The sequence below is a fragment of the Gobio gobio genome (assembly GCF_949357685.1).
Source record: "Gobio gobio genome assembly, chromosome: 12".
Taxonomy (NCBI): domain Eukaryota; kingdom Metazoa; phylum Chordata; class Actinopteri; order Cypriniformes; family Gobionidae; genus Gobio; species Gobio gobio.
In genome coordinates this window covers 6735215-6752903 of record NC_137105.1, presented here as the reverse complement: position 1 = coordinate 6752903, position 17689 = coordinate 6735215, and the positions used below count along the sequence as shown (strand labels likewise).

Sequence of the window (17689 nt, the reverse complement as noted above, 5' to 3'; positions counted from 1 at the left end):
TACTTTATAATATATATTTAAAATAATAATTAACAAAATACGTTTTATTCACATCAATACACACAAAGAAATAAATATAAAACGTTATTATATCCACTAAAAGGGGGCTGATATGGTTTTATCTAAAGGCGCTAAATTGGCAGCCTAAATGGCGGTTGCAGGGGCACGCGCTTGTCAGTGCGTGCACGCGCACTGACGCTGACGTCGTTTTGAGATTGAGAAGGATGGCGAGCGCGAGACTGCTGTTGTCGCGGGGCTGCTGTACAGCAGCGAAAACTGTCACAGGTGACAAACTTATGTTCATAAACATATATTGTGCATGTATATTATAATGTTTTATATTGTACTTATATATCCAGTATTAGCGCTTTTTAAGTGTGGTTAGGAGAGGTTGAATGAGGTGACCTGCATGAATGAACTTTCACCTAGTTTATACAGTACCGGTCAGTGGGTCACAGTTGAGCAAATATAAATTATAGTAACAATGGTGTAATGTATAACATTTTAAATCATAATTATATTCACATGATTAGTAATATAAAATTTGTTGTAATACATGGGCGTGACCGGTTACCATTCAATTGTGTTTATAGTTGTGACTTTGAAATCATAAAAAAATAATACAGATGCACCTTTAAACTATTTCAAAGATTCTGTTATTTGCATTATTATTATTTTATTGCATTGATGGATAATGCGAAGTTACCACAGTTTTACTGCACAAAGATTTTTGATTCCTGGGACAAAACATGCTACAAAAAGTAGTAAAAGTAATATCAGGAATTATTCTGTGTAAATCTGGTTATTTTGTAAATATATAAGTGTAGTAATAACAGTGACTATGGTATTTAGCAGGAAACAATGGTCAATATGGTAAATAACTGTTATGAATTACACTTACGTGTGTGTGTGTGTGTGTGTGTGTGTGTGTGTGTGTGTGTGTGTGTGTGTGTGTGTGTGTGTGTGTGTGTGTGTGTGTGTGTGTATATATATATATATATATATATATATATATATATATATATATATATATGCATGCATAAAGGAAATGGGAAATAATATTATGCTGCTCATTTTATTAATTATATGGTACATGTAGCATCTATAGTCAATAATCTTATTAATAAAAGCATTAATAAAAAGCTAAAATAATTTAAACCAGTGTAATTAATAGCTATATAACAATAATAATATGTAATATTTATTACAATTATAATATTTAATGTATATTGATGTGTATTTTCAATGTTTGTGATAAGTTTAGGATTTCTTTAGTATTATTTTAACTCATACAAACTTCCTATGACCTGCTGACCTCTGATTGGACACACGCAGACACGTGTACTGGCACGCGGTGTGTGTTTGGTCATGTGAATGCGACAGGTGGGGCTGTACGGGGGAACTGGGGCAGAGGTAATGCGTGTCTCCAATGTGTCACCTCTGCATTCCTACAGAGACTGAATTCTGGACCACAAAACCAGTCATAAGTTGCACGGGTATATTTGTGGCAATAGCCAACAATACATTGAATGGGTCAAAATTAGAAATGTTTCTTTTATGCCAGAAATCATTAGGATATTAAGTAAAGATCATGTTCCATGAAGATATTTGGTAAATTTCCTACTGTATATATATATCAAAAATGTATTATTATTAGTAGTAGTAGTAGTAATAATATGCATTGCTAAGGACTTCATTTGGACAACTTTAAAGGCGATTTTCCAAGATTTTTTTGCACCCTCAGATTCCAGATTTTCAAATAGTTGTATCTCTGCCAAATATTGTCCTATCCTAACAAAAAATGACCTTGAATATGAAATATGAAAATATGACTGGTTTTGTGGTCCAGGGTCACATATTATCTTTAAGACTGCGTGTGGTGTACAACATATTGATCTTACAATTTATACTGTAATATAATCCATCAAATATTGATTATAATCAGTTTGGGCCGAAAAACATTAAGCAGAGCTTATTCAGAGGTATTAACATAACACAGGTTATGTTTCTTATTAACATGTAATATTTTATTTTTATTTACAGCTGCATTTTATTAGATAAGATACAGAATAAGAGTTAATAAATCACTTGTTTAATCATAAACACAAAGTATCCTTTTACAGTTACAATATTCATAATTATGACTTTGTTAAAAGGAAATGACTTCTATGTCGTTTGAAGGACTTCCCCATGGAACTGTAGACATGTGTGATCATGTTTATTTATGTTTTGGGTCATAGGTCATGGACAGAGAAGTCTATCCACATCATCAGCTGTGCTGGGTAACTATTAAAAACAGAACGGATGAATAGAAATATGTTTAATGTTTTCTTTTTAATCACTCCTTTGTCTCTGTTTCTGTCTGCAGCTCGCACTCATGTCAGTTATGAAGTCAAGGATAATGTTGCTGTGGTACGGATCAATGATCCAAACTCAAAGGTGTGTTCTGCTGTTTTCACATGATTTCCTAATGTAATAGTCATTTTTGATTATTATTTAAAAGTTTTATCAAAGTTTTTAAGGTAAGTACGATTTAAAAATAAATAAATGAATACTTCTATTCAGCAAGGATGCATTAAATTGACTAAAAGTGACAGTAAAGAAATATGTATAATTTTAAAATATATGCTGTTGAGCTTTCTATTCGTCAAAGAGTCCTGAAAAAACTGTTTCTGCAAAAAAATGAAACAGCACAACATTGATAATAATAATAAATTAGCATATTAGAGTGACTTCTGAAGGATCATGTGACACTGAAGATCACAGGAATAAATTACATTTTAAAATATATTCAGATAGCAAACAAAATTGTAGTAATATTTCAAATTATTACGGTCTTACTGTATTTTTCATCAAATAAATGCAGAAATGATTATTGACTCCAAACGTTTGAACTGGGATAGTATATAATTAATGTGTGTTTTGTAGGTGAACACTCTGTCCAAGCAGATGCAGGCAGAGATGGCGGAGGTGATGAATGAGATTTGGGGGAATTCAGCAGTGAAGAGCGCTGTTCTCATATCCAGAAAACCAGGATGCTTCATCGCAGGAGCCGACATAAAGTACCACACACACACTCACACACGCAGATTGCTTAGACCATTTATAGAGACTCGTATTCATCATTATCTTCATCTTTCAGTATGATTCAGGCCTGCAGCACAGCAGAGGAAGTGGCATCACTGTCACAGGAAGGACAGAAGATGTTTGACCAGATTGAGAAATCTCCCATCCCTATTGTGGCTGCTATTAACGGCTCCTGTCTGGGCGGCGGGTTGGAGGTCAGCACATGATCATGAGTTTATTTATTCACCTGTATTATTTCACACTTATTTGTTTTTTATTAAATCACCTTTGAGGTGCCTTTAAATGTGTGAACAGCAGTCATGTTATTGTTAACTAAATCTGATAACATTTATCGGTAAATAAAATTAAATATTATATTATAAAATCTAAATTTCATTCTATAAAAATTCTAAATTTCATTCTATAAAATCTAAATATTAGATGAAAAACTTTAAACATAAAAAAACAAATGTTGCCTTGGGAACTATCTGAAATAAATAAGTTTAAGTTGAGGTACTAAAATTACTCAAACTTAAACTGAGGTGAAAATAAATTGAAGCTATATAAAAAAAAAACTCATAACGACAAAATAGCATAACAAAATTAAAAAAATTTAACTGAAAAATAAAAGCCAATTCAAAATATTAATAAATACTGGAATAGTATACTAGAATAACACTGATGAACAGTTAAGACATGTATAAATGATTAAAGATACAATAAAATAAAAAAAAAAGGTATTATCATTTATTTGTATACTGAATAAAGGCCCATTCACACCAAGGACGATAACTATAATGATAAAGATATAGTTCTAAATATAAAAGAATAGCAGAGTTCACACCACAGCTATAACGATAACGGCAGAGAGGAACGATATCATTGGAATTACTTTCATTGTCATTATTTTTTTCCAGCCGATGAACGATTAAAAACATAAAATCAGAGGTTTTTATAATAGCCAATCAGAATCTACAATGCTTTAAAGAACTTGAGCATTTAAAGCGGTACCAAAACTGCAGCACACACTTGTAATAAACAGAATGATATCGTCTGCTGGTGGATGGTTATATACATAAAGGGATATTTCACCCAAAGATGCAAATTCTGTCATCATTTACTCACCCTCATGATGTTCCAAACCTGTATGAGTTTCTTTGTTCTGCTGAACACAAAAGAAGATATTTTGAAGAAGGTTTGTAACAAAGCAGATAGAGCAACCATTGACTACCATAGTCTTTTTTCCCTACTATGGTAGTCAATGGTTGCTCTATCTGCTTTGTTACAAACATTCTTCCAAATATCTTCTTTTGTGTTCAGCAGAACAAAGAAACAGGTTTGGAACAACTTGAGGGTGAGTAAATTATGACAGAATTTTCATTTTTGGGTGAACTATCCCTTTAACGTTGAATTTATATTAGGGATGCTCCGATCAGGATTTTTGCTGCCGATACCGAGTACCGATTTCTTGTCATGGTGATCGGCCGATACCGATACCGATTCCAATGCTTCACTGATTTGTAAACTCTCTGATCACTGTTAACCTTTTTTTCAGATAAAAAAAAACTATAGATGTTGCCTTTATTATATTTTTATGGTAATTATGTAATGTAATGTAACTATTGTTTTAACAGGGTACTAAATACTCACAAGAATTATTCATTATACAGTGAACATTTTAATATGCCTTTTAAATGGGGTTTCTGCATAACACTATGCATATCAGGATACTTAAAGTAAATAGATTTTTTTTTATCCAAATAGAAAAACTTAGAAAATACAGCTCTATTAAAGGGGTGGTAAAACACATTGTTTTGAAGGCTTGATTGTGTTTGTGGGGTGCACTGTAACATGTGTTACTGCTTCGTTTTTTTAAAAAAATCATTATTTTTCATATATTTGACATTTATTCTACACTGCTCTGTCCCTCCTTGTAAAACGGTCTGATGCTTTCCGGGTTGTATGAAGCCAGTCCCTCAAAAATACGCAATGGGCTCAGATTGGTTAGCTGGCCCAGTGTGTTGTGATTCGCTAACCGCAGTGTATGTTTGTCGGAAACGTCACGCCCCTTACCTTACCGGTAGACTGTGGTCAGTATTAGAAACGATGGCGTCAATAAAACCACACCAATCTGAGCCCGAATCAGACCCAGAACATTTTAGTGAAGATGATCGAGCAGAACCTGTTCAGTCCTAATGAGTAAAGACTGCGGATCTATAGTGATCGCTACTGAATGGCACTGTTACTTTTGTATTTTTAGAACGATTATAGCCAAATATCTGTCGCAAGAACTATTAACCCAAAACACTAAACACTGGCTTTACTATAGTAGCCAAATCACACACAGAACCATGTTTAGCATGCCTGTAGATACATAATACATTAAAGCTCTAATCAAAGAATCATTTACACTAATGCCAAGTTCGCTGTTGAGATTTTAACGTTAGTGTTTGTAACGATAGGTGTTCGTCGGATAACGTTAAGTATGAATAAGCATTTAACAGACTGGTTTGCAGAACAGTGTTGTCATCTGTTTACTTCCTTGCTACAACCTATTACAGGAAAACACATCGATGAAAAATAAATCAGACTTACAGGTTGTGGCCCGTGAACAGCTTCTGTTTGTAAATCCAGCTTTCAGGTCAAGCCGTTGTGCATATCCTGCATTGAACTCGCGAACATTGTGAAAGTTTTCCTCCGTGAAAAACTGCTGCGGGAGGGAGACCCGTGCGCGTCGTGCATTCACACACTGGCCGGGTTTGTCTTATGCAGCTGACGTTGTGCAAATCCGGTGTTGAACTCGCGAACATTGTGAAAGTTTCCCTCCGTGAGATGTGCTGCGGGAACCCCGCAAGTGCCTGTTCCCTTCTGTCTCAAACACACGTGCAACATGCTGTATGTTAAACGCTCTGCAACGCACCCCTGTCCCTATGAAGGCTGAACAAAGCAAGTACCCCAGACCTGCAATCCGGATGAATATAACAGCGTTTCCTCGGCATCGCGGCAACAACACTCCAGCCTAACTATACCACAACAGCGCCGCGATACAAAATGGCCTCACCCTCCCTTATTTAATATCGGAGGAGGGGTTTATGTAAATATTGAGCCTGGTGATGTCACCAACCCTGGAGGAATGTGTGTAGTCGCCTGCTGGCCGTTTGCTGTAGTCCTTAGAAACTGATTTCTTTAAAAGCAAATATCTCCCTTTGCTTTAAACTTTGAACGTTGTAACTTTGCAGATGTTGTTTATGCTAAAGCAGCAACATTACACGCTAGCTTAAGTTAGAATAGTGAAATCGTGGTTTACCACCCCTTTAAATAACTTAATAGGGCTGTATTTTCTACGTTTTTCTATTTGGATAAAAAAAAAAATCTGTATTTATTTTAATAATAATTTTATTTCACATCCTGCCCAATGATGTCCTAAAAACAATGTTGATATTGAAGGCTATAAACAAATACAGTGAATGTAATGTAGGCATGTATTAATCATTTTGTTTTTTAATTCACTGAACTACAAATGAAAATAAAAACAAGATTCAAGATTCAAGAGTTTTATTTGTCACATACACAGTTATATACACAATATACAACTGGCAGTGAAATGTAAACAGGTCCGCTCCATGGACAGTGCAAATAACAGTTACAAGAAATTAAATAGAAATAGAATAAAATTAGAATAAAAAGTATTAACATAAGTAGAATTATAAATAAATCAAGTAAAAGATAAAAATAGGAAATAAGATAAAAATAAAAATATAAAAAAAATATGTGGATATGATAAGTGAGATAAACTGTAGACTTAAAAATAAGTGGTTAACATAAAATATATAATATGTATATATAAAGAAGTATAATGTGCAAGGTTTATTACAGGTTGTTACGCAGTAACAATAGGGACGTAAAGTGCAGTGCAATTGCAGTATGTGGATGTTAATGTTAAAAGACTGTATGTTTATGTGTGTGCGGGGGTGAAGTGAGTCACGTGACTGAGTTCAGGAGTCTGATGGCCTGGGGGAAGAAACTCCTCCTGAGTCTTTCAGTCTTTGCCATCAGGCTACGGAAGCGCTTACCAGATGGCAGCAGGGTGAAGTGAGAGTTTGCAGGGTGATTAATGTCTCTGATGATTTTAGTAGCTCTACCTCTGCAGCGTTTGGTGTAGATGTCCTGCAGAGACGGGAGAGCTGAGCCTGAGATGCGCTCGGATAAGCGCACCACTCTTTGCAGGGCTTTGCAGTCGTGACTGGTGCTGTTCCCGTACCACGCTGTGATGCACTGAGTCAGGACACTTTCTATCGCCCCTCGATAGAAAGTTTTCAGGATGGCTGGTGAAACCCTGAATTTCCTCAGCTGGCGCAGGTGGTACAGTCTTTGCCTGGCTTTTTTCACCTGTGTCTGGATGTGTGTAGTCCAGGTCAGATCCTCGGAGATGTTCACTCCCAGGTATTTGAAGCTGCTCACTCTCTCTACCGGTGTCCCGCTGATCATGAGAGGGGAGTATGACCGATGCTGTCTCTTCCTGAAGTCCACAATCAGTTCTTTGGTCTTGTTAACATTCAGAGAGAGACAGTTGTCCTGGCACCATGATGTCAGTTGCTCCACTTCGTCCAAGTATGCCGTCTCATTGTTGTTGGAGATGAGACCCAGGACAACAGTATCATCAGCAAACTTGATGATCGAGGTGGAGCTGTGTGTGGACAAACAGTCATGGGTGTAGAGAGAGTAGAGCAGGGGACTCAGCACACAGCCCTGTGGAGCTCCAACACTCAGGGTGATGGAGGTGGAGGTGAACTGGCCTACTCTCACCGCCTGGGTAGGCCTGGGTAGGCCAGTTCACCTCCACCTCCATCACCCTGACAAAAGCATATTAGCCTATATTTGATTACCCAATTATAATGGTCACTTTCATAAAAATATACATACTTGTAGGTTTAAAAATCTACATATGGCACATTTATTGTCCAACAACAAATATTTTGGAAATATGTATACTTTAGTCCGAATTATTGCGTTCTATTGCGCTCTGTCTGTTTGGCGCGGATGCCCGCGGCGGCGCTCGCGGAAGTCTGAATTTTAGCGGAGATTCACATGCAGAAGGCTCGTCGTCTCCTGACTGCAAAATGGACATATTTGCATGACTTTCTAACATTTACAGATGGAGAATATCCCTGTGAAATGTAAGTTATGCACTGAGGAAAGCACCTCATTTCAAACGCATTAAACACCGCAGGGATCTGTCTGTCTGTCAGCACAAGTATCTCTCAGAGCATCTGACAGGGCAAGCTGCTTTAAACTATACGTGTTAACAATATCTTACCAGTTATTTTAAAGCCCTTAATATAAAGCATGTGTCATGTTTAGGACAAATTGTATCATGCACTTTCCCTGCATCAGCTCACTCTGCGTACTCCGCTGTTTTTCAAATGCGTTCGTATCAATCTACTGTATATCGATACTTCCGAACAGCGTTCGCCCATCCCTTAGGACCAACTGACCCGTGTTCAACTGCTGTTCACATGGAATCCTTCTCCACTTCTGCCTTTAAAGCTCTCGTTTGAATATTTGCTACTACCCCACGCGTACGCCCTCACGCGATGACGTCATCAAATTGCGATCGGTTCGTGAGATCGGCCAAGTTAGTGAGTACCGATCGAGTCATAAAATATGATTATCGGCCGATGCCGATCGAATTGAGCATCCCTAATTTATATTTATCGTTAGCGGCTTTAACTCAGAACAGTGCAATATGGTACATGCAGACTTTAATAAAATTATATGAGACAATAAACCTTCCTTTAAATTTACCCATGGTTCTCATTCTCTTGTTCTTTCAGTTTGCCATTGCATGTCAGTACCGTCTGGCCACTAAGAGTAAGAAGACGGTTCTGGGCACCCCAGAGGTGATGCTGGGACTGCTGCCCGGGGCTGGAGGGACTCAGAGGCTGCCCAAAATGGTGAGGACTTTACTGACGCTCCCTAACCGCTCAGATGTAGACGAACCCCAACTCTGAAGGGTTTCATAATGATATTTGTGTGACTTAGGTTGGCCTTCCCACTGCGTTCGATATGATGCTGACCGGCAGGAACATAAGGCCAGATAAAGCCAAAAAAATGGGTCTTGTACATCAGCTGGTGGACCCTCTGGGTGAGTTAATGAATTATAATAATAAATAAACAGCCCCTCTATCACAAATAATCATGTAACTATATTGAAGGGGCTGTTATCATGGAAAACATTTTTCCCTGCTTTGATTTTAAAAATTAATAACGTTCAAAATAGTAACTAGGCATACTTTAACTGCCTTTCCAGAACACTCTTAATATTGTTAAGTTAGACTAAAACCATTAAAAATTGTTTTTTGTTACTTCAAGCTGAAATAAAAGAAAATATAAATATGACGAAAAAATGTAGCTTTTGAAGTGAAAATGAGAAATGTTGCCTACTAAAACTAAGTTAAGTTGAACTACAATACAAGTAAATTAAATCAAAGCATAGGATCTTTCATTTACTTGTATTTCAGTTTTAGTTCAACTTAAATTCAACTAAATGAAGCAAGGGTGTAGAGTTAGCTACTTTAAAGGGTTAGTTCACACAAAAATGAAAATTAGCCCATGATTTATTCACCCTCAAGTCATCCTAGGTGTATATGACTTTCTTCTTTCAGACGAATAAAATCGGAGTTATATTAAAAATGTCCTGGCTCTTCCCAGCTTTATAATGGCAGTGAATGGTTGTTTTGTTTATGAAGTTCATAAAAGTAAATCATATAACTGCTCCACACGGCTCTGGGGGGTTAATAAAGGCCTAAATAAAATAACTAACTCCCGGCGGTCAGCGGTACGCAATTCGACTCACGCTAAAAGAGTAACCCCTGATGCGATATATAGAAGCATCGCAAGCTTTGATGCCTCTCGCGGATAGTGCTGGGCAACAAACTCAAGCCCCTCTTCTCTTATATCGAAATCCTCCTGCATTTCTCTTTAAAAATTCTCGTTTAAGACTCTAATTCATGACCGGTGTTTTGTTTTGCTTTAACCTCTGCGCTTTTGCGTTCGTCATTATGTATGCGTCGAGGGTCAAGGGTTACTCTTTCGCCATAAATCGATGCGTACGGCAAACTGCCGGAAGTTAGTTATTTTAGTCTATAAAGTTTTAAATATGGATATTTTTCTTCCACAAACACACCACTTCGCTTCAGAAGGCCTTTATTAACCCCCGGAGCCATGTGGAGCAGTTATATGATGGATAGATGCACTTTTATGGACTTCATAAACAAAACAACAATTCACTGCCATTATAAAGCTTGGAAGATTTTCCGATTTTATTCGTCTGAAAGAAGAATGTCATATACACCTAGGATGACTTGAGGGTGGGTAAATCATGGGCTAATTTTCATTTTTGTGTGAACTAACCCTTTAAGGCAGGGGTCTCCAAACTCAGTCCTGGAGGGCCGCTGTCGTGCAGAGATTAGCTCCAACCCTAATGAAACACAACTAAACCAGCGTCTTGCTAGGGCCTTGTAAGACACTGATTACCTGGTTCAAGTGTGTTTATCTGGGGTTGGAGCTAAACTCTGCAGGACAGCGGCCCTCCAGGACTGAGTTTGGAGACCCCTGCTTTAAGGCATAAAGAAATTACATTTTTTTGAGTTTTAAGGGATAAAATGATTGACTGCAGGGGGACTTAAAAAAGGTTCAGTAGCAACAACAGTCTGGTTCATTAAAAAGGGAAAACTGTCATGAAAAAACTGATGCAAGAAACCTTGACTAGCTTTTGAAGTGGACTTCAGAGGAAAGATTAAAAGCTGCACAGGTACAGAATTGGACCCCTGTAACGTGTTTGTGTTTTATGTGGCAGGTCCAGGACTGAAGAGTCCAGAAGAGAGGACCATCGAGTATCTGGAGGAAGTGGCTGTTGATTTTGCTAAAGGTCTCGCTGGTAAAAAAGTTGCTGTGGAAAAGAAGAAAGGACTCATGCAGAGTAAGACAAACACATCAGTGTCAAGATAAGGCAGACTCTCGACTTGTCTGATTATTAAAGGCTTTTTTTTATTGTTTTATAATCTGTTTTTCCAGAGGTACAGGATTTTGTAATGGGTCTGCCGCCAGTCAGGAAACAGATCTACAAAACTGTCCACAGTAAAGTCATGAAACAGAGTAAAGGGCTTTATCCTGCGCCACTGAAGATTATAGAGGTAAACGCACACATGCACAGACACACATACGCTCAGGCGCTCAAGAACTCACAAGTTTTTGTGTGTTTTTAGTGTGTTCAGACAGGCGTTGAGAGCGGAAACGCTGCTGGATATCAGACTGAATCTCAGGTCAGTATCGTCCCCTCCTGAACGTGGCACATCCAATCAGATTTCAGGGTTTCACTAAGTTTAACTCTGTAAAGTCTACTGTATCATATATTTGAAATGCAGAGGCCTCTAAATGAACAACACAAGCAAAACTTTGCTGAAAAACCTGTTGCACACAATCTAATGCATGCCTTCTGTTGTCAGATTGATAGTTTATACTTTTTTGTATGTTTTTTGCTTTGGAATCTTTACTGAATTTTTTATAGAATAAATGTAAGAACAACTTTTATATTGTTAGAAATATTTTTAGAAAAACCATGTTCAAATGTGAGCATCAAATATGATCCATCATGCTTTTGAGGAACGTATATTTGTTCATCTCTCAATCATCATTGCATCGCATGCATTATATTTTGACGGCCACAATAAAAGCTATAGAAATTTGAGCACAAAACAAAGCATTTAAATATCTTACTAAGACATATTATTGGGAGATATACAGTGACAACAATGTTTATATGTATTTTTTTATGTAAGTATCTGCTATACTGTTATAAAAATCTCAGTGATTTACTTTACAAGCATCAGAATTGTATCTTGCTTTCAGACCACGTAATTATCAACTGCACCATATTTCATATTTTTGCTCAGGTTGGCCCTCTAAAGTTAAGTATGAGCTTAGTATGAGATTAAGTATGAGATTCTCCTATCATAGGCCTACAGTACTATATGAGCCATAAAATCCTGATGTATCAAAACATAAAACACATGCAATTTTTTTTTCTTTTTATATTTTGTCCAAATGTTCGATAAATTGTTCCTTTAAAAAAAAAAAAGACTATTATTTCATATGTTCGGCTTTACCGGTTTAGTTCATAATCAGCATAACTGATTCATGCTGCTCCTCTTGTCTGTTTTCTAGAACTTCGGCAAGCTGGCAATGACATCAGAGTCCAGAGCTCTGATTGGCCTGTATCATGGTCAGGTGGCATGCAAAAAGAACCACTTTGGGCGCCCGGAGAGAGATGTGAAGTACGTCTGTTGGGAGGGGCTTAGTGATAGGATGTCATAAGGACATGGCTGTAATAACTGATTGTACTTTTTTTTTTAGAAAGCTGGCTGTCCTGGGGGCGGGGCTTATGGGAGCAGGTGTCGCCCAGGTAACGGTAGACAAGGGTGTGTCCACCATCCTAAAGGACACGACACAGGAAGGACTTGCCAGAGGTCAACAACAGGTGTACAAAGGGTAGGTGTAGCACACAGAGATGTACATAATCATGATGTGTATATATAATATAAAAAAACAGGGCAGTTTGTTTTTCAAACCCACTTCACTACAGCGACATCAGCTGCAGGTTATAGTGTGAGGCAGCAGAGGGAGCTGCACTCCACGACATTAGAAAGAAACAATTAGAGCCGAGAGCCACCAGATGTCAATGCTATGATCGTTCTGTCAATATACGGCTATGAAATTGCTCTGTTCAACTTTAAACATAAAAATAAATACAAATATCAAACTATTGAAGGTGTTCTCTTAAGATAAGTGTTCCAATAGTAATGCAAGCCTGGAAATATAAGTGATTTCTTTTTAAAATTGTGATTTCCAAGCCTGGAAAAATCATGGAAATGTCTATTGTGAAATTTTTTTTCCCTAGATACAGTATATTGGCTAGAAGGGTCCCTTTGTAAGTGCATTCTCTATAAATGGATTTGTAATTTTTTTTTTACTTGATAAAATACTTTGTAATGTTTTATTTTCTTGTGTTAATATATTATTCTTTTTTTATAAATTACTTAATTTTTTTTATATATGGTACATGTATTTAATATATATATATATATTAGTTAATATTTTAACATTTTATTTTAAGTTATGTCTTTTTGTGCCTTTATTGGATAGTACAGTAGAGGTTATGATAGGAAAGTGTGGGGTGGAGAAAGAGGGGAACGGGATCGGCAAAGGACCTCGAGCTGGGAATCGAACTCTGGTTGCGCTTTCCATGGGGCTATTGGCGTCGACGAATATGTTAAAATTTTAAACCCATTATTTAATTTAAGTTGAACATGGGAAAACATTTATATATATTGTATTTTATGTATTTTAAGTGTTTATATGTATAACATATATTAAATCTAATAAATATATTTAATTTTTTCTTTCTCAGGCTTAACGACAAAACAAAAAAGAAGAGTCTGACGACGTTCGAGAGAGATGGGATTATGTCCTTGCTGTCAGGACAGCTGGACTACCGTGGTTTTGAGAATGTGGATATGGTCATTGAGGCCGTGTTTGAAGACCTGTCAATCAAACATAAAGTGTTGAAGGAGGTTGAGGCTGTAAGTTCAGCTTTGTGTGTGTGTGTGTGTGTGTGTGTGTGTGTGTGTGTGTGTGTGTGTGTGTGTGTGTGTGTGTGTGTGTGTGTGTGTGTGTGTGTGTGTGTGTGTGTGTGTGTGTGTGTGTGTTTGTTGAGTGTGATTATATAGCTGTGCTGTTCAATTTCAAGTCGTATACACTACTGACCATACCTGTCCTATGCGCAGGTGATTCCTCCTCACTGTGTCTTTGCCACCAACACATCCGCTCTGCCTATCAAAGACATCGCAGCAGCCAGCAGGAGACCTGAAAAGGTGCGCTTTAATTGTCATTAGTCAGTTCTGATGGAGTGATTTATTGCAAAAGTCTTTCTGCTGAACTAAACGTGTGTTATGTAGGTGATCGGGATGCATTATTTCTCTCCGGTGGACAAAATGCAACTGCTGGAAATCATCACCACAGATAAAACCTCCAAAGACACAACAGCATCTGCTGTGGCCGTGGGGCTTAAACAGGGGAAGGTCATCATCGTGGTGGGGGTAAGAACATGTTCTGCTCCATGTTTTCAGCGTTCATCAGGCATTAGTGAGTGACTGTGTGTATAATTCAACAGGACGGTCCAGGGTTTTACACCACTCGCTGTCTGGCGCCCATGTTAGCCGAGGCCGTTCGTGCACTGCAGGTAAATTCCTATATGTTTGAATAGCTGGTGCATGGAAACATTATCTTTATTTATTCTAATTAAAGACTCAAGTTTGCTTGTTTGTGGATAAGAGGGGTGAAGAACAACCATCATGCCTTCTTTGTCAAACTCCAATGAATATTAAACATAGTTTACTGGACTGCACTGTTTTTAATGTAAATAGATTATTTTTATGTTATGTTAGTTAGGGATTAACTTGTTAATTGTGTGAATTATACACTTTGTTCTCGCCATGAAGAAGCCTTGATGCTGACATTGTGTTAAAAGTGTTTTAAAAATTGCTTGCTTGTGGTTAAAAGGTGTCTTTGCGAAGAACCAGACTATATAATTACATTTTCTATTCAATAATTAAATTTGACTGTTTGTTCAAAACTATTTTTATTCTATGAGCCAACTCTAATCTTCCTGTCTCATCACTTTGGTTGCAGGAAGGAGTTGGACCCAAGAAACTGGATTCCCTGACAACAGGATTCGGGTTTCCTGTCGGCGCGGCGACACTTGCTGACGAGGTCGGTATTGACGTGGCGGCTCATGTTGCAGAGGATCTTGGCAAGGCTTTTGGAACAAGATTCGGAGGAGGAAATGTTGAGGTCTTGAAGATGATGGTCCAAAAGGGGTTCAAAGGTACATCTGTTAAACTACATACAGCTTTTATCTTCATGAATTGTCAGAATTGTCGGTCTTACAAAACATTGATAGCAAGTTAAAGGGATAGTTCACCCAAAAATGAATGTGCATTTGTCTGATGAACTAAATTTTACATACTATAGTAAAAAAGTCAAACCATTTTTGTCACATTCAGATCGGTATTGCATGCGAATGTGTACATTTCAGGGCGCAAGTCTGGAAAGGGTTGTTACATATACGGAGCCAAGTCGAAAGAAAAGAGTGTGAATTCAGAAGCCGAAGAGATTCTTAAGAGCTTCAAGCTAACAGCACCCCCTGCTGTGTAAGTTGGTTTACATGATTAACGCCAACCTTGATTTACCTCAGAAACCCCACTTTCATATTTCCCTCTGTCCCTCTTTAGCTCCGCCGATGAGGATATTCAGTACAGACTCGTGTCTCGATTTGTGAACGAGGCCGTACTGTGTCTACAGGAAGGCATTCTGCCCGACCCTGTGCAGGGAGACATCGGAGCCGTGTTTGGACTTGGCTTCCCGCCTTGCTTGGGAGGTAACACACATTACTCACCTTGTAATTAAAATGATTTATGGTAACTGATGCGGGCCTAGCACTTAACCCTGAGGCATACCGCATTGTGCCTGGGGATTATTAAGGATTTGCAAAGTAAACTTTGGCAAACCACTTTTTTCCCACATTTCAGGCCCATTCCGTTTTGTGGATTCATTCGGAGCAGACAAACTTGTCCAGAAAATGAAGCGCTTTGAAGAGGTTTATGGTAACCACTTCACCCCCTGTCAGCTGCTCATTGACCACGCCAGTAACTCCAGCAAGAGATTCCACAAGTGAAAATTCACCACCATTATAATTTTCTGATTTGGTATCTTGTCACAAAAAAAATCACGTTTACTTACTTTAAGTAGTGCATCATTTACAAATCCTTTTTGTGTTTTATCATTTGTGGGTTAAAAAGCAGCACTTTCCTAACTTGGCCTGTACATAATTTACCAGTTTGTTTATGTGATCAAAGAAACGTTAACGATATAAAATCTCAGTAAAATTGAGATTTGTTCTCAACATCAAGATTAAAGAATTTTACGGTAGAATATTCATTCAGGTATATAACATGAACACATTTCTGAATTTTGCAGCTACTTTTTTTTATTTTTAACCAAGGTGCCTCAGATTATCTCCAGGTTGAGCTGGAGAGGGACTTTTGCACAGTTATTATTGTATTGTTGTATTTTTTGTATAGCATAGTAGTTTGTATGTTTGCATTATAATTCTGCTACAATAAACTTCTGAATTTTGACTGAAAGGGTCTACTTCTCACACCCGATATTTCCTGGTATTTCACTGCAAAGAAAAACTGATTGAAAGAGTGAAGAATGTATTCATATGTACTCACATTGATGTTTGAAAAACAGCATGTATATACTAATACAAAGTATATACTGTAGTAGAGCATGTCAGGGGATTAATTCGTTTAAAAATATTATTGATTTAACAAATATATATTGAGTTTTTTGTATTTTATTTAAAACTTTAAAAATATATATATATTCATCCAGTTGGTTGACAGTATGAATTGGCCATTACATTTCCGGGTTTCTCAGAAGTGGAAGTCGTCATAGTTGGGTAAACTTTTATAGCGGTGAATTTGTGTTACCATTTGCTCAATTAGCTTAAAGAAAACTCCACAATAATGTTTTCACAACTTTTAAAAAGAGGGAAAAACAGAGAGAGATTGATAACCACAGTCAGAAGAGAGAAATATGTCAACTTTATCTTCACCTAACGTTAGCCCACCTCACAGCAGCTAACTACTTTTTTTGTAATTTGATGCAACGGTAATATTTTTTATATTGTATAGTAAAAGTATATTAAATGTACATACATTTAAAATAAACTTTCAGGATTTAAGATGCTGACGACCGTTAAAACGTGTCCTCACAGTCCCTATTTGACGGCTATTTGACACTGGCAAGCCCGCCAAATACGTTAGCATTAGCAAGAACATTTTCATTGCTCACGTCTTCAAGCGGAGGAAGATATTCATCACAACCGCGATATCTTTTTAGCACAGCGAGGAAACAAATACACACCGTTCACAAAGGTAAGGATATAATTATGTGAGCATATGAGTTCATATTTAAATTTTAGCTTTGTTAGCTCTTTTACTCTGACTGTTTTGACTGGGACGGGCCATTTCAGCGTCGTAAATTAATGGAGATTTGGGGCAAAAATCCTACCATATAAGTACAATTGGCTCCAAAATTCAACAGTTCAATTAACAAGAACTAACGTTACATTTTAGTCAGTTCGAAAATAGTTCCAAAAACAACTGTAGTATGCAGTTAACATTAAGCAAAAAAAACTAATAAAAAGTTCCTGTCCTTGATTCTGATTGGTCAAGCAACCACTCTTAGCAACGGAAACATAATATGTGTGCAATACTTAATTGTTTGTTCTCATTGATGTTGTTCATTGAAGCTGTATTATGTAGAGTAGAGTTGTGTGTGAGAGAGAGAGAGAGAGAGAGAGAGAGAGAGAGAGAGAGAGAGAGAGAGAGAGAGAGAGAGAGAGAGAGAGAGAGAGCGAGCAGTGTTCATGATAAAAAATCAGTTTGAGTGTTCGCTACCATATCTTGTCCTTTTAACCGGTAAAAAAAATTCTGTA

The 17689-nt window shown here is 37.3% G+C and overlaps 1 protein-coding gene across 1 annotated transcript; it reads left to right on the top strand.

The window, feature by feature from the left end:
* Positions 1–168: 168 nt before the first annotated feature.
* On the top strand, positions 169–16322 carry hadhaa (hydroxyacyl-CoA dehydrogenase trifunctional multienzyme complex subunit alpha a). Its single transcript, XM_079832028.1, has 20 exons — positions 169–285; positions 2241–2282; positions 2369–2439; positions 2929–3062; positions 3143–3281; positions 8901–9020; positions 9109–9211; positions 10925–11047; positions 11143–11261; positions 11334–11390; positions 12292–12401; positions 12481–12615; positions 13535–13706; positions 13911–13997; positions 14082–14222; positions 14297–14365; positions 14815–15010; positions 15221–15335; positions 15417–15562; positions 15714–16322. The coding sequence occupies exons 1-20, from the start codon at positions 225–227 to the stop codon at positions 15857–15859; spliced, it is 2286 nt and encodes a 761-aa protein (XP_079688154.1). The 5' UTR covers positions 169–224; the 3' UTR covers positions 15860–16322.
* Positions 16323–17689: the final 1367 nt, after the last annotated feature.

Excerpts from the sequence above, each read along its gene's own strand:
- hadhaa (XM_079832028.1), top strand. The coding sequence starts at position 225 with ATGGCGAGCGCGAGACTGCTGTTGTCGCGGGGCTGCTGTACAGCAGCG. Across the intron at positions 11,391-12,291 it reads GATATCAGACTGAATCTCAG|AACTTCGGCAAGCTGGCAAT; the intron begins GTCAGTATCGTC and ends TCTGTTTTCTAG. Across the intron at positions 14,223-14,296 it reads AGGTCATCATCGTGGTGGGG|GACGGTCCAGGGTTTTACAC; the intron begins GTAAGAACATGT and ends ATAATTCAACAG.